Source organism: Oreochromis niloticus, linkage group LG5 (genome assembly GCF_001858045.2).
Source record: "Oreochromis niloticus isolate F11D_XX linkage group LG5, O_niloticus_UMD_NMBU, whole genome shotgun sequence".
Classification (NCBI taxonomy): Eukaryota; Metazoa; Chordata; class Actinopteri; order Cichliformes; family Cichlidae; genus Oreochromis; species Oreochromis niloticus.
In genome coordinates this window covers 21,698,780-21,720,733 of record NC_031970.2, presented here as the reverse complement: position 1 = coordinate 21,720,733, position 21,954 = coordinate 21,698,780, and the positions used below count along the sequence as shown (strand labels likewise).

General features: G+C 44.1%; 2 protein-coding genes across 3 annotated transcripts in view; both read right to left on the bottom strand.

Moving 5' to 3' along the window:
• The window catches only part of celsr2 (cadherin, EGF LAG seven-pass G-type receptor 2), a 66,757-nt gene extending 62,156 nt beyond the window's left edge, over window positions 1-4,601 (bottom strand). The window contains 2 exon segments of the mRNA XM_013269255.3: window positions 304-4,185; window positions 4,460-4,601. Coding sequence (XP_013124709.2) covers window positions 304-3,847 — 3,544 coding nt within the window. The 5' untranslated portion in view covers window positions 3,848-4,185; window positions 4,460-4,601.
• Window positions 4,602-6,781: 2,180 nt separating this feature from the next.
• capzb (capping actin protein of muscle Z-line subunit beta) lies at window positions 6,782-21,840 on the bottom strand. Of its 2 annotated transcripts, XM_005469587.4 has the most exons (10): window positions 21,585-21,840; window positions 16,793-16,882; window positions 13,778-13,899; window positions 12,851-12,964; window positions 12,621-12,762; window positions 12,152-12,268; window positions 11,968-12,033; window positions 11,082-11,158; window positions 9,488-9,590; window positions 6,782-7,955 (listed from the first exon to the last, which is right to left on the bottom strand). In XM_005469587.4, the coding sequence occupies exons 1-10, from the start codon at window positions 21,585-21,587 to the stop codon at window positions 7,935-7,937; spliced, it is 855 nt and encodes a 284-aa protein (XP_005469644.1). In that variant the 5' UTR covers window positions 21,588-21,840; the 3' UTR covers window positions 6,782-7,934. The 2 variants fall into 2 exon arrangements, with proteins under 2 accessions (XP_005469644.1, XP_003441481.1); XM_003441433.5 differs by lacking the exon at window positions 9,488-9,590 and having other exon boundaries at window positions 21,585-21,837.
• Between the last annotated feature and the right edge of the window lie 114 nt (window positions 21,841-21,954).

Below are 21,954 nucleotides of genomic sequence, written 5' to 3'. Positions count from 1 at the left end.
AGTGAGTTTTCCTGTAAAGTGGAGTGAATTACAAATATGCTTCAATGAATATTAATCCTCCTTCATGAATATTTCTATTACAGGAGAATCACGCTGGAATACTCAAGCCAAGAGAGACACACTTAAGCCGTCATCACTTCCATTACCCAGTGAAATGGAGAGAAAATGTAAATGAAGAGACACTACGCGTTAATAGAATCAGTAAGAATACACCCCTGTAAGCCTGCACTCCCATTACTGCACTTTTTTTCATTCACTGGGTGGAGTGGCGGTGGATTACAGAGAGTTATCTAACAATCTCACCTGACACTGAGATCCTCATGGAGGCCTCCAGGGGCCGGTTGTTATCCAGGGCCTGGCTCAGCTGGATCTCTCCTGTGCTTTGGTTCAGGAGGACCAGGTTCAGCTCGTTTCCCACGTCAAAGCTGTAGTGCAGCTGATCGGAGACGTCTGGGTCGTACGCGGGGATGCGTCCGATCACTCCAGTGGGAAAACTGCTCGATTTGTCGGTCACATAGTTGTTAAAGATGATCTGGAAGTTTTTGAGGACTGGCACGTTGTCGTTCTTGTCCACAAGTTTGATGTGGACTGTGGCTCGGCTCACGAGAGGCGCAGAGGTGGCCTGGACCACAATGACGTACTCAGACCTCAACTCATAGTCCAGGTCTATTAAAGCAGTCAGCTCTCCGGAGAAGATATCCAGCTGAAACACCTCTGGGATGTTTCCCTCCACTATCTGATACATAATCTGGGCATTGCTGCCTTCATCTGGATCTGTGGCTGAGATATGTGCAACCACGAGGCCTATGGGGCTGTTTTCTTCCACCATAATGTCAAACTCGTCTTTCTCGAACACAGGAGGGTTGTCATTCACGTCTAGGATTGTTACTTGAATGTTTACTGGTGTTTTCAGGGCAGGGATACCTTTATCTACTGCAAAGGCCTGCAGGGTGTAAATGGGCACATTTTCTCTGTCAAGCCTGCGCAGAGTGCGAACAATGCCGGAGGTGGATTCAATTATAAAGTCTCCATCGCCATCCTCCCCACCCTGGAAGGTGTAGAAAACTCTGCCATTGAGGCCAGAGTCTCTGTCGGTGGCAGAAACCTGGACCACGCTGGTGAACACGGGCACGTCTTCCATTATCGCACCAACGTAGTGATCTCTGAGGAAACGAGGAGAGTTGTCATTCACATCGTTCACAAGTATCTCCAGGTAGGTGGTGTCAGATTTCTGTGGGATGCCGTTATCCCGCGCAGTGATGGCCAGCGTATAGGAAACCTGGTCCTCGTAGTCCAGTTCCATCTGCGTGGTGACAGCTCCCGTGTCGGGGTCGATGTCAAACTGAGGGATGCTGTCATCCATGAAGTAGGTGATGCGCGCGTTCTCGCCCGTGTCCTCATCTGTGGCACTGATGACGACCACGGTGGTGCCCACGGGCTTGTCCTCATTAATGCTGACGGTGTAATGTGAGCTCTGAAACACGGGCCGGTGTGTGTTGGCGTCAGTTACGTTAACAAACACCTTGGCGGTGTCAAAGCGGGTGCCGTCGCTCGCCGTGACAGTGAGGACGTACTGGCGTTCCAGTTTGTAGTCCAGAGGCAAAGCCAGCGTAATGAGCCCACCCCCGCTCTGGCTCGTGATGGAGAATCTGTTGCGGGTGTTTCCACTCGCGATCTGATACGTCACCACGCTGTTGATGTCCTGGTCCACAGCTGACACGGTCACCACGCTGGTCCCCACGACCGCGTCTTCATTTAGTCTCATGTAATACGCCTTCTGCGTGAACTCTGGGTTGTTGTCATTGACGTCCAGGATCGTCATGCTGATGCTGGCTGAAGATGACATGACGGGGTAGCCGTGATCACGTGCCTCCACTCCGAAGTTGTAAAAGTCCACGCTCTCCCTGTCCAGCTCGTCTGCGACTACAATCCACCCCGTGCTGTTATTGATGGAGAAGGGGAAGTTTGGCGTGGTTTCAGTGAGCCGATACTCCAGCCTGGAGTTTTCTCCGGAGTCTGCATCGACAGCCTGGATGTGGATGATGGAGTAACCCAGCGGCACATTTTCCAGCACGGTGGCCTGGAATGGCGTGCTGACAAAAATGGGGGCGTTGTCGTTAACATCCAGCACCTGCACCGTAACCAGGCCGCTGATGTTGGACAGCGGTGGGCGTCCCCCATCCTGAGCTCTGATTCTCAGCGTGTATTCTTTGTTCGCCTCATAATCCAGGTGACTCACCAGGTCCATTTTACCTGTCTGAGCATCGATATAAAACTGCCCCCGGGTGTTTCCGCTCATGATGCTGAAGTGAACGACAGCGTTGCTCCCTCTGTCCTGATCCGTTGCGGTGACCTGCAGGATCTCTGTGTTAGGGGTCATGTCTTCTGGCACCTGGACCACGTAGCGCTTTTCACTGAACTGAGGGGCATTATCGTTATCATCCTCTACCACAATGTGAACAGTAGCTGTGGCGCTGCGGGGCCCGGGGTCACGACCTTGGTCATTCGCCTCAACTAACAGCATATAGGCTTCCACCTCTTCTCTGTCCACCAGCCCCTTAGTGCGAATTACACCAGACCTGGAATCAATCTCAAACACATCATTGGACCCATTATTGTTGAGGATGTTATAAAGGATGTTCCCATTAATGGGGGCATCTCCGTCTGTAGCCCTCACTGTTAACACCTCATAGCCTATTTCTAAGTTCTCCCTGATACTTTCCTTATAGTCCTGTTGCTCAAACACAGGGCTGTGATCGTTAGTGTCACTGACTGTGATAGTGAGTGTGGCCATGGCTGTGCGCCGGGGTGTGCCGTGGTCCACTGCGGTCACACGAAACACATGGGTGTCTTTTGTTTCCCGGTCCAGCACTTCTACTGTAGACACAGCACCGCTGGAAGGGTCCACAGCAAAAAGATGATTCGAGCGGCTGTCAAAGAGAGCTTCAATAAAATACTCCAGCCTGCCTGCCTCGCCTTCATCCACATCCACTGCTTTCAAAACAACAACAGGAGTCCCGGCGGGCTTATTCTCTGCCACAGACACTTGATACATTGGTGGCTGAAACTGGGGGCTGCTGTTGATGCTTCTTCTACTCCTCCTGCTTAAAATCCCTGAATCAGACTGAGCTGCCCTCTGTAACAGCTTCTCTATGTGGCCCTGCCTAAAGGGGCCCTCTCCCACACGCCAGTGGATGGAGATGGGGCTGACTTGAACATTCAGCCCACTCCCTGTGAGTACATCACAGAGGACGTCCAGCTCCAGGAGAGTGTCCTGCCTCCAGCACAGCTTCTCAGACACAAACAAGTTCCCTTCGGAGAAATAAAACTCACGGCTGTTGGTGACTTTGCAGCGGATCGGAGGGCCAGGCAGTAGACCTCCCACTGGGAATAGAGCAGAATCTGCTCGGTGGCACTCTAAGCTGTGATGACTGTGGGTACTGAACAAAGTGAGCACCTCCATGTCCCACTGAGCTTTTCTTTTACGCGTGTTTGAACAGTTCCTACCGTGTACATGCACCTGGTACTGGCTGGTGAGGAGGTGCCTGTAGCCGGAGTCGGCGCAGTCCTCCACGGTGTACAAGGTGAAGGGGTTTGAGCGCAGCGAGGGGCACTTTATGGAGCCCGAAACAAACACGATGCCCGCTGCCGCGTCAGTCTCCAGGAACTCCTCGGTGAATTTTGGAGCCAGCACCTGATCCAGAGTGCACAGCGCGCCCCGCTCCGCGCCGGCCACCACCGCGCTCGCTCCGGCATCCTCACCGATGTGAACAACGTAACAGCGGATCAGTGCGACCAGTTTACAACAGCAGAGTAACAGCAACAAATCCCATTTAACGAAGTGCATCGCTCCTCAGTTTGTGCGCCCGAGTGGCGAATTCTGCGGCACCTAATTTCTTTAAACTTTCCGCCTGTAAGTTTCCCTTTGTTGAAGAAGAGCCATGCTCTCAGCGGACGCACTCCTCTCCGCTCACTCCGGCTGATGTTTTTAAGAGGTTAACCCGCAGTAACCTTGGCCGGAGCTGCTCTCACATCCACACAAACGCACACACACACACACTCACACACGCCGGCTACAGCAGCAGCAGCAGCAAAACCTCCGCTCCGTCCGCGCAACTCCGCTTCAATGAGAAAAATGGCTCCTGCTCCCCCCCCAGTGTCTCCAGGCTCCTCATTATAATAAACCTGTGTGTGTGAGAGAAAGAGAGAGAGGGAGAGGGAGAGAGAGAGAGATAGAAGCTCTATAGGGGTCTGAGGACTTGACAGAAAGCCTGCCACTGGAGATAAATGGAAACTTCCCATAAGCGTCATTAATTAACGCAGAACAACAGCAGCAATTCAGAGTCGGATTAAGGAGTTCATTAGACAACATTCAGTTCATTACTATAGTATTAATGCTGCACTCACTAATAACGACAAAGAAGAACCGTTTCGATCACGCCCAGTACCCACCACTCACCTTCGGAATGGTTTGGCTCATTAACCGGTCGGAATTCCTTAAATTGTGGGGTTTGGCTGACCTTGTTTCAACCTAAGATAAGTTGCATTCTCGGGCTCGTGTTAAAAAGAGGAGGATTACATTTCAGCTACATTCAAGTCCTCTTTGTTTAGCGGCTGTTTTCTTCAGAGCCACTAATTCCCGTGCTTTGTTTTCCCGAAGGCTTCATTCACCTGCTCTTACTTAAAGAGCAGTAAAAGCAACATCCGAGTACCAGTAGACACACCCGAATCACAAGAGGCATTCGTGCAGATAGGCTCGAGAAGTTAGGGACTTCTCAATTTACTCAAATATTCAGAACAACACATATTAATCTAAAGCAAAATTCAGTTTGGGTGCGGAGCAGCAAGGCGCAACTTTGGATTGAAAACTCGGCGCTTCGCTGATATTCTGAGTGCGTCTGACACCTGCTGGGCAAACTGCAGCCACACAGCCAAGAGGATCCTCCTGCAAGCTCGCTCAAAACTGCTCATGTTCATGTCTGCTTGTTGCTTCAGTGAATGAACATGTAAAAAATAAAGAAATCCGTTTTGACACAGCAGCATAAATAATGAAATGACAGCATGAGGGGAAGTGTCTCAGCACAAAGTCCATGCAGTTGTCAGTACTGAGTTTTCTAAGACCCTTTTAGACTTTTTGTAGACAAACAGCAACGAAAACAGTGTTTATAAAAGATGGCACACTAAATCTGGCCAATTCCATAATCTAAAGATTATGCCTGTTTCAGCTCCGAAGGGAACGGCACCATCACACTTTAATATCTGTTAGTGTCCTGACATCTCATGTGGTGAAGTCATGGTTTCGTATCTCTCTGCAATTTGCATACCAACCAAATCTGACAGGGGACGATGCAGAGCTCACTCCCAGAAGTGAATGTCCAAGCTCTCCTACAGTGCATTCACCATCTTCAGACTGCTGCTATTGAGGGAGACACTGCAAGCGATGACTGAGCAGTCCTCCGTCTTATGTTGATGGGTAGTAGTTGGAGGCATAACCGATGGGCTAAAGGAGGAGTACAGAGCATTAGGGGATGATTTTGTTGGCTAGTCTGAGAGAAATCTAAATGTAAACAACACTAAAGAGATGGTTGTTGTTTTTCAGAAGGAAGAGGGTGGCGGAACACACATGTTTATCCTGGGACAGGATGTTGATATGGTGGAGGTGTACAAGTACCTGAGCGACCAGCACAGAGGCTGTATATAAGATGGTGACTAGCAGGCTCTGTGTCCTAAGGACAATGACATCCTTCAGTGTGTGCAGCAAAATGTTGGAGATCTTCATTCACCACTCAGCTGTGGTGGGCATTCAAAGAGCTGACAGCAATAGACTGGTCTGTGATTGGCTACAAACCTGTCACTTTTGAAGCTGTGGCGGAGACAAGGTCACTGATCAAGGGGGTATCCATCGTTGACCGACTGAGTTCCTTTGCATCAAAGGCAGATCCAGGCAGAGGGCTAAAACAATGATTGGGATCAGGAAGATGAATCCATCTCATGCTACATTGCACTCAAACTTGACTGCTAATTTTACAAGCTAAACCATTTTAGGCCATCACAATATCAGATTTTCTATACATCATTATCCATACAGAAGAAATTCAATTGAATAAAAAAATAAATTTCTAATATGGAATTTTTTTTAAAAGGAATATTAGTGTTATTTGATGCGTTGCCTTCTTTGGACAAATTAGAGTTTGAGCAGAAACAAAAATTACACAGTTATTTATGATAATGTGTCTTACAGTGTAAGAAAACCCCTGTAAATTTTATAGTAAAATACTGGCAGCAGGATTGTCAACAATTTACTGTAAAATTTAGTTTTACTGTAATTTTTTACAGGATGATACAGTATGTTTTTACAGGTCAAGGCTGTAAAACACAATGACACTGTTACAATAAACACTCAGTTTGGTATTATTTTTAGCAAATGAAGTTATATTACTTTAACTATAAGCTACATACCAAAAACCAAATGCTTTTAGCTTATCAGTGCTAAAAGCTCCTCAATATTCACTATTGCATTAGCAACAATCAAGCTAACTTTACCCCTGTTAGCAGACCCATACTTTCAATCTCACACAGGCACGCTTTATCTCACGTTGGTGAAAACACTCACACTCCGATGGATACACTGGGGGCAATCTGGGGTCCCCAACGATACTTTGATACATTTTACACGTAGACTGGAATAGCTGTGAAATCGATCCTCCAACCGCTGTACCACCTGAGCCACAGCCACCCAACCATCACATTCATACAAAGGAACAAAATTAAAACAAGCAAGTAGCTTTTTACAATTTTTATTGTTGCTGGAGGCTCTAATACAATATGAGTCATAAGCTTTACAAAATAAAAACAAACCAAAAAAAAACACAACAACAAAGATTCCCCTCCAAAATGGAAACAAAGGTTTCCACCGTGACACCAAGACAAACTGTGACCCCCAACAAAGACATAATAGGTGAGGATAGAGAAGACGTTAACAGGCTGAACAAAGGGGAAGCAAACTCATGTTATACAGTGTGTGTGTGTGTGTGTGTGGGGGGGGGGGGGGGGGGGGAGTTGATTATGATGAGGGTGTACCCGGTGATAACAACAGTCCATCCCTATGTTTGAGAAGTTTTCATTTCCACCTTCTGCAGCTCCACAAAGGCTCTCATGCATGTGGACAGAGTGGAAATAAAGTGTAAAAACGTTGTTGTTCACACAGAAAGGCCGCCCTCGTCTTTGCACCGTTTATATCGCCCAGAAGAATAACCACTCTTTATACATGGACAGTTTTAATTCTATACAAATATATTTGGGTTTGGGGTCGGGTGGGGGGGTGCCATAGAAAAAAAAAAAGGAAAAAGATAGATGCAAGAATATAATTTGATGAACATAATAATGACACCACTGCCAAGCCTCCACCACCTACTGCACAGTCTGTGTCCTCGTCACAGAGGAAGAGCAGGGCCAGAGTCGCTCGTTACAAACAGACTGAGGACATATCAGCTGTGAGAACATCAGGGATTATTACTAGAGTGACCCTCGAGATTATCATTAACCGTGGTAATACTATCATATTCATAACATGGGACAGAGAGAGAGAGGGAGAGAGAGAGAGGGAGAGAGTGAAAAGAGGGGAGAAGACAAACAGAGCGTGAGTGAATGGCTTCATGGCAGATGAGATGCATGAAAACAACCAGACAAAAAAAAAAAAAAAAAAAAAAAAGCTAAGCATTTCTCCTTTTTTGTTTTTCCACAAATAAACAAGAGTGCAGCACTGAAACAGGCATGGAGGAAGAGACGTAAAGAAACAGAGAAAAGATGGCAGGGATGAGGCAGAGAGAGAGAGACAGAGAGACAGAAGAAAACAACAGTAGCATCTCTAGCTGTTATGTTTGCGTTTGAGCGCCTCCATCAGGTCGACCTTCAGAGCCTCCTGCTTTGACTTGTCAGCCAGAGTCTGCACACTCCTGTGTGGAGGAGACACAAAAAAGAAGGTGGGAAAAGTCAGTGGGTGCAAAAATCAAACAAGAAAACATCAAAGGGCTCGAAAAAGTTTCTCCAGTGAGACAGAAACACTCAGGCTGTAGGAAATTTATTAGTAACAATTTAAGTCTTCCTCTCTGCGGGGAGACCTTTTTTTTTTTGTCTCACCACAGAGAGATTTTATATGGTTATGACAACATGTTAGCTGTATACACACTGCACACATGACCACCCGTTAAAGTCAGTTGTTGTCATGCAGTTGCAGCTTTATTATGACCCTGACAAATTTATATTTTACACTCACCGAACACCAAACCTCTTCAACTGCTCTTTAAAGTAAATACCTAAATGAGCCAATCACAGCAAAGTTGGAATATTTTATAAACCCCTGATCTACCTGCACAAACATCTCTAGGGTTTACAGAGAATAACGAAAAAATAAGAAAAATAAGAGAATTCACAGACTATTTCGAGGTGACAGGAAGACAACAGTAATTCAAATAACTACTCATTATGACCAAAGTATGCTGAGGAGCATCTTGGAACACACCACAGCCTACCTGAGTACTATTACTGGCCAAGTGCATCCCTTTATAACCACAGTGTACCCATCTTCTGGTGGCTGCTTCCAGCAGAATAAGACCATGTTGCAAAGCTCAAATCATTGCCACAATACGTACACAGTCACCAGATCTCAATCCAATAGAGCACCTATAGGTTGTGGTGGTCACATCATGGATGTGCAGCCAGCAAATCTGCAGCAACTGTGTGATGCCATCATGTCAACATGGACCATGCCACAGAGACTTAAGGCAAAAAAGTGGCGTCCTACCAGTAGTGGCAAGGTGTGCCTAATAAAGCCTCCGGGTGAGTGTATGTGAACATATCCACTTATTCTGCTTTCTTGTGAAAATGCCATCCCGTTAATCATCCATTTCCTGTTTTCTTAACAGTGCTGTGGTTTCACACACACAGTGTTTTCAGTGCTACATGCTGAGTAAACACGGCATCTTAGAAAACCTTATTAGGGCAACAAACTGCAAAACAACACCCAAGTGAGTCATTTGAATACTCTGACTTGGTTAGTATGTTACTCTGTCAGAAATCAGCTGAACACAAAGATAAACAAAACTTGCAATACAGCCTTTTGATCTTCAACACTGCGTGATCATTCAAACTTCTAACAGTGTACATTTTGTGTATACAGTGTACAATTTGAGGGGAAAAAAGTTGCTTTAATTTTTTTTCTGTACATATCTTCATTTCCCTTTGAATATCAGCCTTCACTCTTAATAGCCAGTTCCTGTTTTTACATTGGCCGCTCTACTTCCCCATGAAACCTCTTTCATTGCTGTTCCATCTGATCAAAGACTAAATCTCCCAGCAAATAATGATTAACAGAAACTGTAAGGATCAATTGTCAGTGTTATTGAGGTTATGTCGTAAACCTTGACGTAAACCTTAAGACAAAGATAGACACACCCACATATACAAACTTCTTCATGCTCGATTGTACCTTTGACCCCTTTTCAATGGAGGTCTGTCGCTGGGTGAGCACCTGTGACAGCTCCTTTTGGAGCTGCCAGTACTTTTGGTTGTCACGCAAAGACTCAATAGATCTGGAGCACAGAGGAGAGGCAGCAAGGGAGGAGAGGTGACAGAGGGGTTAAACAGGAGGAGAGACATTGATAGTGGAAATGTGGTACAAAGGGCAGCAACAAAAAAAGGACAGCAGCAGTTGAGGAAAGGACTGAAATGTTCGAAGCAGTTGTGGCAGAACTGTATTGACCTCTTTTAACAATCAAACACCCATCTCCACGGTGACGCCGTTTACGTTTCGTATAATTCAGGACAATGCACAACAAAAACAGTTTATGAAAAAACGCTGCTATGTTGATTCCACAGATTTTGTGGACTTGAATGTTGCCTACTTTGCAGACAGGCTACTGTAAGCCCCATATTGTTGTGGAAAATGTTTCATCTAGTGTGAAATGAACTGAAAGCATGTAACCACGTAGCCAATGTTTGTGGATTATGAAGAACTTATTTGAAGAATGAAGAAGATGATTTGTTTTTCAGCTGTTTTTGAATCTTTTGTGACATCAACAGTTCCTCTGTGGGCACCGAGAGTTTTACTAACCTGGCTGTCAAAAGGTCTCTACAATCCGTTGAGTCCTGTGCTGCGTCAGCTGCTAATGATGATGGCTTAAAAACGTTCAAGGAGTTTGTGACGCAATCGGGTTTGTTCTACACGCTGTCAATCAAACCCACAAGCAGCAGGCAAACGACTGATTTACACTTCTGCAGTGAATCTTTGCCTACAACATAACGAGTGGTCAACGACGTTGCTGGCCTTCATTCTAGTGTGTTATGTGAATTACCTTGTGGTCATGTCCCAGTGTTTTATGCAATAGTAATAAACGCAAAAATTGAACTTTTCTGTCTTCTGGGTCTCTGCTCTTTGTTGTGATCAATTTTTGTCCTTCATATTGAGACTATGATTATTATTCCTTATAAGGAGACAATTATTATTCTCTCACCGATAAATTCAAACACTGGGGAAAAACAAAACAAACAAACAAAAAAAAAAAAATGCATAGGAGGAATGCAGTAGGCCAATCTCAATAGGTGCAGGATGCTTCAATGCAGCATGTAGTTACATTACCAGAAAGGTGCACATCAAATTATGGCGGATGTTACATTGTGGGCTTTCAGAAGGATCTTCGGTTACATCACACATACGGAAGTATAAAGCCCCTGTAAGCCACTCATTGAAAGTGGGGTGAAGCACAGCTAAACCTCAGTTAGCCACAGTGTTGGTGATTTGAACCACACTTTGGAGCAGTGCTTCTAAAGATCTGCACTCTATAAGCTTGACACAGCGTCAGTATCGAGCATCCATCTCTAGGCACAGGGAAGGAGCAGGTGTAGTGAAAAGAAGAAGAAATGCAGCTGAGACAAGGGGCAGCAAAAGCAGACTCAAATAAACAGATACAGGGTTGAGACTGAAACACAGGAGGCGAGACAACATCTGTCGTCTGAGCTGCTGACTGGAAGTGCTGTGGAAGAAAACACTGATCCCATCACATAGAGAGCTTATGCAGCAGTACCTCAGGCCGTTGACGATGTCCTTTGTCTTCCCAAAGTAGATTTCATTCAGTGTGGAGCGGATCTTATTCTCCATATCCTAGAAAACAAAATGAATGCATTATAACCGCTAGCTCTATTTTTCTATTTGATTCTTAACAGCTTGACTTCATGAACATGGAGTTGTGTGACAGCGATGTAAAGTATGACAGGTTTTGTAATGTCCCATGTGGCGAAGGGATTTTCCTCTGTTGAATGTGAAATAACAGTAAATCAAGGGTGAAGAATGAAGCACTCACCACCACTGTGACTGTGGCTTACTGTCTATGATGCATGTTAAGGATTTTACTTGTGAAATGCTTATGCAAAAACAAAAAAAAAAGTCGCCCAAAATATTCCCACAGAACCTGTTACATGCAAATATACAAAGATATCACAATCGAGATGTCATGAAAATGAAAAAGACTATCTTATCCATCAACACAACAAAATTTCGCACAGCTGCAACAAAGTCATGGCCATTTCAAACAACTTTTTACACTTGTACTCCCTGTATAAGCACCCAACACATAATTCCTATGATTCACTTTCTATCAGCAGTGTGAAGTGGCACTGTGGTATGCTAATGCGAAGGCTTCCTCTTTGACGGTTTCATAACCACTTTTGCGCTGTTTAAGTCTTTACGTGAACAGCAGTAAGACTTGCACTGCAGGAAGAGGCATTGCAAGAGAGCAAAACACAAGTCCGCTGCTGGATTAGCTTGTTTATCACATGACTTTTGAAGTCATGCAGAATCCTGCATAGGACACTCATTCAGGAGAAACACACTGCAGTCATTTTACGGCTTTGAGCAGTATCGCTGCTTCAGACAGGGAGAGGGAAGGAAGTTAAGTCGACGGCTTTACTGACTTCAACGAGGCGGCCGATGTTAGCGATGTGGGGTGAGGACTCTCCAACCGTCTCGTCTTTCTCCATCTGTTTAAAAAAACGGAAAAAAAAAAAGAAAAAAAAAAAAAGGAGATACCACGTTCAGTTCCTTAATTAATCCCTATAGCATGAAAGGACCAATCAGCAGTTTAGTTCAACACGTTACCTGTCTTGTAAGGCTGCCGCCGAGGTTCATGGTACCGGAGCCAGTTTTCGTTGTTTGGAGCCACAGCATGACAGTGGAGGTGAGTTTGTAGTGAGCGGTACGACCACTGGACTTCTCCTGTTCACAAAAACAGAAGTAACAAGCGATTATGCAAAACATGACAACATGTTACCATCCAGAAATGATAATGGTGCATGTCTGTGAAACTCTGCTGTGCATGTGTGTATGGCACACGGAGCTGAGCGAGGAAAGACAACTACTCGAGCTGCTGTCAACCCGGTCTATTACAGTAAGTGCACTAAAAGCTTTCCAAGTTTTAACCTTAAACTCCAGACAGTCATGCAAAAGCATCTGCAATCTGGCAACAGTGTCCTGGATGCTAGAAGCTCTCCTGGCTGACAATGGTACAGCTGCTAAATATCAAATAAGCCTGTAAAATATCAAACAGCTTCATTCATCTGCTTCTCACCTGCACCTCCACCACATGAATGGAGTCCCAGCACCCTTTGATCTTCTTGGATCCATCTCCAGCCTTCTTAATGAGAATAACTCCTGCAAAGCCGTGATCCAAATCCCAGAGGTACACGGAGGAAACCCCACCTTCAAAGTACCTGAATAACACAGACATCAGATGTCACAAGAGGCTGAAACTGACAGGTTATTAAACACTCCACATTAGATTTCTTCTCTGGCACTTACAGGTCTCTGTACTGATCGAAGGCATTGTTTGCCTCAACCTCGAGTTTCCTCAGGCGGGCTGAAGGCATTGCACCGTCTTCAATGGGAGGTTCATATTTATTACTCCACGGGGATCTGATGAATGAAACATTCAGATTTTAGACAGAGGTATATTAAATTTCGCTGTTTAAAACTGAAAACAGTGACCTGCTTGAAGTGAAACCTTAAGGTTGCTTGCATTATACAAGCAAAAGTCCAAACATCAAAGGAGGTTAAGTTCACAGTCCTCATAGAGGAGAAGCATAAGTTAAAGAATGAAGGAATTTCTTTTTAAATTTCATTTTATACTTAATTTGATCTTTCTCTTTAATGCCCATGATACCGTCATGAACCTCTATCAAATCGGTTGCTGTTACATTGGCTTTACATGCTGCAAATCGCTGGTTTCTGTGCTCCAAATTTGTCAAATATTTTGAAAAGATTCATATAAATCAGGCTTAATTCTTGAATTTTTTATGTATTAAGCTTTAATTCTTATATTCTCAAACTGAGAGCTAAATAATGTGCTGGTTTATTAAGATTTTTTTTATTAAGACACAAACTGAAAAATGTGAGTTTTTGGAAATGTGAACATTTTGTTGCCTTTTAGCATGACAGACAAAAACTCAAATTTCATTTGTTATTCTACCTCAGCAGATATACTGATTATAACAGACACTGCCTGGCAAAAAACATCACAACCCGGAGATACCTGAGTAATCGGATAAGAGCCTTGGGAAGAGAGAGGCTCAGGGTGCATGGGAAATAATTTTCATGTGTGGATTGGCCACCACAGAGTCCAGACTTTAACCCCACTGAGAATATTTTGGTTGTGCCAGAGACAATTTTACACAGTCTGTCTCTTCCACCATGATCAAAAGATCTTGGTGAAGAAATGAATGAAACTACCTGTAGGAGTCGCCGTCTCGGTTGTAATCACAGAGCAGATAGTCTTTCCCCACCACTTTGTCTCGTGCGATCTTTAGGGGCTGGTCCACAGAGGAGAGGAGGTCCTCACACAGACTGGGCACCTGGATGCAAACATGGGGAGAAAAAGCTCAGTACATGACCACAGATGATTAATTACAGCAGCTGCAGAACATCTAAACCCCTCAAACATTTCATAAAGTATGTTCCGTATGACGTGAGAGTACTCAAAAGACATGAAAGGGTGTTTTGGTAAAATTAGCCTTCCTAGAACAGATACCAGCTTGGGGAGAAGGAAAAAAAAAAAAAATCACTGATGCGTGGAGGAACAGTCTAACAAAACACAGAGGATCACGTCATGTGATCTTCTCATTGTAGATGAAAACATACTTTTAAGTTCTCGTCTTTCGCTCACATTCCAGTTTCACCCCATAAGCAGAGGTTACTGAGAGGAGACGGAATAAAATATCATTGGGAAACATAATATCTGGAGGATAAGGGGGTACAAATTAGTTCTCACAGACTGACATGGAGTCCCTTTGCTATGCGTTCCTGCATCAGCGCATAGACACAAAGGAGCGCCTGTTACCCAGGCAAAAAAAAAGCCCCATACCCCCTGAACACACACACACACACACACAGACACACACACACACACACACGGCAGCCTAGACCGGCTGAGACAAGCCAAACAAGGGTGGACAAAATCCAGTGGGAAGAGCATGTACTGGTGAGGGTGGGGGGTGGTCAGAGAGGAGAAGAGGAGGCGGAAAGAAAGAGGTGATTTCAGATGATTATGTGGAAGAGTTTGAGAAGAGACTGAGCCAAAAGGTGCCTGGCAGCAGAAGTGATTGACAGCTGTGATAATAATCACTAACAACCAGCCACAGTGGTCATAGGGTAAGGAAAGAACAGATGTCTGGGCGGGTGGAGGAGAAGGGTTAAAGGTGAGAGAAGAGGAAGTTGAGCAGGTGGGGAGTCTGGCTGAAAGGGTACGGATATACCCACAAAAACAAGGTGCAATGCAAACAGAGGCACAAGTGTGATTTGATTTGTGTCCAGTTATAATCTGTCAGCTTTAGCTCAGACTGTTGTTAAAATGCACCGAGTAACTCGACCAACCTCAAATACAGAAAACTGCAAGGGGGGGGGGGAGGAGTAATAATTAACACACAAGCAGAAGTTTTTTTTTCCCCTTTGGTGTGGCTACTTCCACTCTGAACAAATATAATTAAATAAACACTTTTTACAATGCTGAAAATAGTATGTTACCCAAATAATACAGTGGTGTGCAGCAAAACTCACTTTTGTATAATATGGAAATAAATACCACATATAGAGATATGCAAATACTATAAGACATGCGATTATTTGAAAGACCTTTCCCTAAATCAGACCGACTGACATTTTATGGTAGGCTTGATATAACAAATCCATAATAAATTGTTATTAACACATTACTAATACTGCTATTTATATTCACCAGCCATTTTATTAGGCATAGCCTGGGTTGGACCCTCTTTTGCCTTCTGAAGTCCTTTAATACTTCGTGGCAGAGATTCAACAAGGTGCTGGAAACATATCCTCAGAGATTTTCATCCATACTGACACGATAGCAGTTGACGTGATAGGTGCTGCTTATTTCTCGTGTGTATGTCCATGATGCAAATCTCCTTTTCCACCACATCCCATAGCTGCTCTATTCTTGGACTGAGATCTGATGACTGCAGAGGCCATTTGAATACAGTGCACTCATTGTTATGTTGGAGAAACCAGTCTGAGATGATCTGAGCTTGGTTCCACGGTGTTCTATGTAGCTGGAAGCAACCATGAAACGATGGGTAAAATGTGGTTATGATGGGATGGACAAGGTTGGACAGGAAAAATTCTCAGTTAGGCTGTGTAATTTAAACGACGATCAGTTGGTACAAAGGGGCCTTAAGTATGCCAAGATACTAACCCCCACACTATTACACCACCACCAACAGCCTGAACTGTTGATACAATGCAACAAGGTTCCATGCTTTTATGTTGTTTGCAGAAAGTCTGACCCTAACATCTGAATGTTGAAGCAGAAATCAACATTCTTCAGAGCAAGAAATGTTTATCTAGTCTTCTGTTGTTAAACGTTGGTAAGCCTGTGTGAACTGCAGCCTCAGTTTCCTGTTCTTAGCTGACAGCTGACAATTAGCACCCAGTGTGGTCTTCTGCTGCTGTAGGTTACAAAAAAAATTACACACACACACACACACACACGTCTGGTTTGCTATCCTGGTGGGGACATCCCATTGACATAATGGTTTCCCTAGCCCCTTACCCTAACCATTAAAAATGAATGCCTAACCCTAACCCTAAACCTAACCATAACCTAATTGTAACCCTGACACTAAAACCCCATTTTCAGTGTGAAAATTGCTTTCAACCCCGAGGGGACCTGGATTTTGGTCCCCACGGTGCAGAAAGTCCCCACCAGTATAGTAAATGTCAGATTTTGGTCCCCACCAGGATAGTACGAACCCGTACACACACACACACACACACACACACACACACACACACACACACAAAAAAATCAGAGCTCCTCTGCAAACCTTAGTTGTAATGAGTACTTAATTAAGTTCCTAAAGCAGTCTCTTCTCTGACGACTGGAATCAACAAAGTGTCACTGTAAATAGCTGCTTAGACAGCTGCGTTAACAGGCAGTTGTGGTGTACCTAACAAATTATTCAACCTTAGAAGTAAAAGTTCTCTAAAGTTTAAAAAGTGAGTTTTCCATTCACAGTAAATTTTTAGACTGAATACAGAGACACTCTGGAGAAGAACAGATTTCACTCTCAGTTGTGAATCAGCTGTTTGAAGAACTACAAGTAAAACTCTCTGAATCTCCAATCTGGATTCAAACCAAATGCTAAAAAGGCACAGTTTTATTCACACTGCATTTCAGATTTAACAGCCTCATCCTAATGTGTTCAAGATGATGATCAGACAGTAACTCACCAGGTCAATGAGGTCACTGAGGTTCTTCTCGATCTGCTGAGGAGGCAGACGCCTCATCAGGTCCAGAGCACAATCCAGCTGCTGGTCATTCTGAAAAACAACCAGCAGAGACAACGGCTTACTGCACTGTAACATTAGATCACAGTTAAATAATGAATTCAAAGCAAAATGTCTGTGCTGTAGAGAATAAAGAAGACACAGATTAATGTTTTTAAAAAACCCACACAAGCTAACATTAACCGCCCCCCCCCCCCGAAAAAAGAATCCAAGCATTTCTCTGCTAAAATGTTTGTACCATACAACATACCAAAGAAGATATAAAGAAAAGACTCAGCTTTTATACAACTAAAGGGGAAAGTAATTCTGCGGCAGTCCTACGCAGAAACTACAGACAACTTAGCAGACTGTCGTATTTGTTGTATCTGTTCGCTGTCAACCAGGGGGCAGTATCACAAGCAAATGGTCTGCGGGCTTCTCTTGGTCACCATTGAAGAGAGCTAAGTTGTAACATCCACAAAGCTGAAGTGAAAATGAGTGTTAAAACTATGAAAAGTGTCCACTGCAGCGACCATCTGTGCTGCTCGTGACGTAATTTTTCATTGCCTAGATTTCTGCACTTGTCTTTTCGAGCGGGGCTCTGCTGTCACTCTTCCCCCTTCTGGCCGACTTTTCAACTAATCTGACCAACGCAAAGCGTCATCAACGCCAAACTAACTGCTGGTTTCTTGGAGGACTGCATTCAAGCATGTTACGTTTGTGAATGCTGCAGATTTGGTACTGTAAGTTCACCACAGCTAACCTTTTAAGTTTGTTTATTTATTTATAAGGAACCCCATTAACTTCCACAATAGTGGTTGCTATTCTTCCTGGGGCCCAAACCAAGTGAAAGGACATTTACGGTATTTGTCTTTTTCCGTGCCAAAAGCACAGCTACTAACAGTTAAAGGGGGAAAACTTAGATTTTACAGGCAGTGCTGACTGGAAGGATCACCTGAACTCTTCCTGTAACTACATCTCTTCCCACAGACACCGAGGCAAGTTTCCAAAGAATTCCTGAGATGGTCTTTGTCTTTAGCAGCCTGTGTTAACCAAAGTTTGCGGGTTTGTAACACAGAATTTCTTTGAAGGAAATACACTAAAAAAAACAAAACAAAACCCAACATACTCACTTAACTTGTCATCTTAAGATCAACTAACACTTCTTCATGCACTGCAGATTCATCTCAATAATACATTCACAAGAATGGGCTTCTGAATGTCCAACAATGGTGTGCAGGGATGACACATGTTAAAAGTGACTTCAAAAGTAGATGCTCAAATAGGGTCAACAAATGTGCAGGGCCAAAAAGTCAAAAGTTTCAGACAGTTTTTTTCTTTCCTATTTGTAGCTGTGTATCATTAAGAAGAGAATAGCGTTAGCCATTCACCTGCTGTTCAATCCTTCTGTTTGTGGGGGACAGCCAATCAGAAGAAAGTGAATATGAGCTAAAACAGGTAAATGGGGAATACAAGTCTAATATTAGGTGTCGGGGGAAAAAGCAGGTTCCATTTAATAAAGAAATGCTCTGCTGTGGTAATTCAAATGTTTTTTTTAAAAAGCACAACTTAAAAAAATGAATCAGCTCTGCAAACTCACAGGCTCACATTAACTGAGTAGCTGTATTACACAGAGAAATATAAATACGCACCCTCATGCTTGAGTAAACAAAGCAACCACACCGTACCCTCATCAGTGTCTCCACCACAGCACCGTAATAAAAGTCCTGCTACATTCTGTACACGGGTACGACTGCAGTTGCCGTGCAGGAAACCCTCACACCCTTGCAGGAAAACCTTTGCCCACACTGCTAGAATACAAACACACAACTTTCCAGCTCAGCAGACTGAACATCTCTCATGATTTGTCATGTGAGCACCTTGCAGAGAGTTGTGAAAAGAAAAGCTGAAATCAACTGCAAAGTTTAGGGGGTTGGAGAAAACAAAACGACAAAAACAAACTATGTACAGCACCTCAGCGCACAGGCTTGAAAGTTATCTAGGCTGTGCGGTGGTTCAAGGGTTTGTTGTGTTTGGTTGATTAGTTTCATGTAGGAACAAAGGAGGTGTAACCTGGTTAAAGAATCATCATCATGGGGCAACAGGAAGTGTGGTAGAGTAGCATTTAAAGGTCAGGTCCATTCTTAACATTCGAGCCAACTTTTACTTTAGGGTTTAGGTAAAGACACAGTGCAGTACACTTTTTATTTGGAATTAACTGCTTACAGATAATTCAGTTTTTAAGACTTAGCTCTTTACTATACATCTTATGTAGGAACTTCACCAGTTCTGCAGAGTGGGATGTGTTGGGAGCCCAAAGGTAAAACTAGCTGCTCTGACTGTGAACTTGGCCACAGATGAAACTTTCACACATTCAAGTTCTGGCAGGACAGAAACACAGAAACTTTCTGATCCAGTTCCTGCCACACACATACAGATATTCAATGAGACAATCCCTCCCCGCCCACCTCCGAACAACCATTATCAATTTTGTCTGAATCACACAAGCTGACAGATTTATGTGACAATAAAATGAAGTGAACAATCGAAGCCTTGAAAATCCTGCACTGATAAAGTCGTCGTGATCAAAGGATCTTCATCTTTTCACCTGATAAGCGTATGACTACACTTCTTCCAAACTCCTAAGGTTTTCTCTTTTCCCCAACCTTGTAATTTGAAGCTTTGATTAAGTACTGCAGAGTGAGCCTGCGATGCAATCAATCCCCCACCAAGCTGAGTCAGACAGATGCCTCTCATCTCTCTGTCAAACTGGCTTGTAAGACGATGGCTACAACTCCACAGTAAGGTTAAATCAATACACAGCCTAAAGGTACATTTGGTAGAATGATCAAGAACAGTGCACAGTCGCCATTATCTGCAGAACCAAGGGCACCAAAATCAATTTAGTGTCTTTACTACAGTCTGAACTGAAGAGGACTTATTTCACCTACAGTGTGAAGCAGCAGATCCAGTTGTATTAGCAGGTTGTTACCTTCATATGTTCCTTTTTTTTTAAAAATAAAAAAATAAAAAATTATCTGAAACAGCATCTTGGTCGTGCATCAGGTTTAAGATTAGGGAAATGGAAAACAGTACACTTATCTTTCACCAAGCAAACCATTCAGAACTAAATTAAGAACATGGTGATAACCACAGAGCACTGACACAACATAGCTTTTACCCCAGGGGGGGTTTCTGCCTTAACTATGCAGTGAACAGCAGGATGTTGGAGAAGAGCATTGGATAGACCGGCCACAACATGAAACTCTGGGGAATGTGCCGGAAGATGCTTTTAAGTGTGTGATAATAAAAGGGACTAAACATGTTTTTCGAGCTTATCCGTAGAAGGTACTGGCTTTGTTGCAAACACTTCCAGCCTGGCTTTATCATACAATGATCAATGTTTTGACTGCCACTCAGCAATCTAGCTAAACATGTTTCATCATGCCTACTTAAAATCCATTAACATATATGAATTTACTTTAAAATTCCACGATCCTGACATCCATTACAAACAAAAACGTGCTTATGATGTGTTTGGCAGCCAGAAAACACTGAACATGAAGCGAAACAGTCTTCAGAGGTGAGACAATCTCTAATATCACCACTCAAGTAAGGCCTTAAGAGAGTAAACCTAATAATCCATTACTCATAGCTCCTCGATCCATCCATAAATATTTTTCCTTAAGGGCGACCCCGAACGTAACAGAATATTTTTAAAGCAGATTTTCCCAGGCCACTTTGTCTCCTCTGAGATGCTTTCTGCCTCGTTTCACGTTCCCCTCAGCCGAAGGCTCCATCAGACACCTGTGCTTCTTGACACTGTGTTTAACAGCGCTCCTGTCTCCGTGTAAACACTAGCTCAGACCAACAAGCCTCAGGGTCAGGCGAGAACGGCGAGGCTGGGCCCGGCAGGATGGATGAGGTGAGGAAGAGGAGAGTGTGGGCGACGATGGAAGAAAAACAGCTGCTCTTCCCATTTTTCGAATGCTTTTATAAACAGTGTAAGACAGAGCAAGACCATTTTACAAGTGGTCAAGTCAAGCATATTAATAAAAAAATATATATATTTTTTGATAAGCACAAATACGGGTCCAGTTAAAGCAAGCCTACTGCTACATGGGCTGAAAACGTAGGACAATGAGCCAATATAAGGAATAAGTAAACAGTGACTGCTGTGCTGGTATGGATTGTTTGGACTGGGTGTAATATCCTCCTCCAGAGAAACCATTAGCTCAGTCAAGATCAAACTTATAAGGCTGGGAAAAGCAGAGAAGGCTGACAGCTTGTCATGGTTAGGAATAGGAGGAGCGAGCGGTCTTATTTTAGCTACAGGCATCCCGGCGCTTGGCTATTTTAGCCTGTGTGTAAGTGTATGTGCACAGGCGTGTGTGCGTGTGTCAGTGTGTTATATTAGGACCCCTCGCCATTACTATTAACCAACTTGTGTCAAATCCAAAACATCCTGTGCTAACTTTATGCCTACGGGGCATGTAGCCTGGCTAGCTATGAGCTAACTAGCAGGAAGAAACAGCAGCTAGCTTAACCACGAAGCTAATTCATTCTCATCCGGTAGTTCAGCGCAAGTTTTGCCAGCAGTGCAAGTTAAATATACGTCGATGATTTATATCATCTGCTGCTCCTCTCCGGTTACTACTGAGCGCCTCTAGCCAGCGCTAGCTTAGCTTAGCACCCCCCTCCCTCCAGTTAGCAGCCCCGTCCCCGTCTCTCCCAGCAGCCTGAACGCGGCCCTTACCATGTCTGCGGCGGTCTCAGCTGGGCAGGGGAGAGGACGACTTCACCAATGAGTGTACACCCTAACTTTACTATGGTTTAACAGGTCGCTCCTTTTGTCTCTTGTTGCTTTGATGTTTTTTGAGAGCCGTGATGAAGATGTTTTGTTCGCGTCTCCCTCTCTGAACCCAGCCCTGTCAGCGAAATTCACTTCCTCAACCGGGCTACAGGAAGGAGGCTGCAGTCACAAAAACAGGCCCCGGTTGCATGTCCGGGTCACTCTGGCCTTTCTCTGCAGCAGCCAATAGCGAAGGAGCAAGAAAGGCATTGCCAAGTATGGAAAGAGAGGAGTGGTGTAGTAAATGTGCTGTCAGAGAGGGCAGCAGATAGAC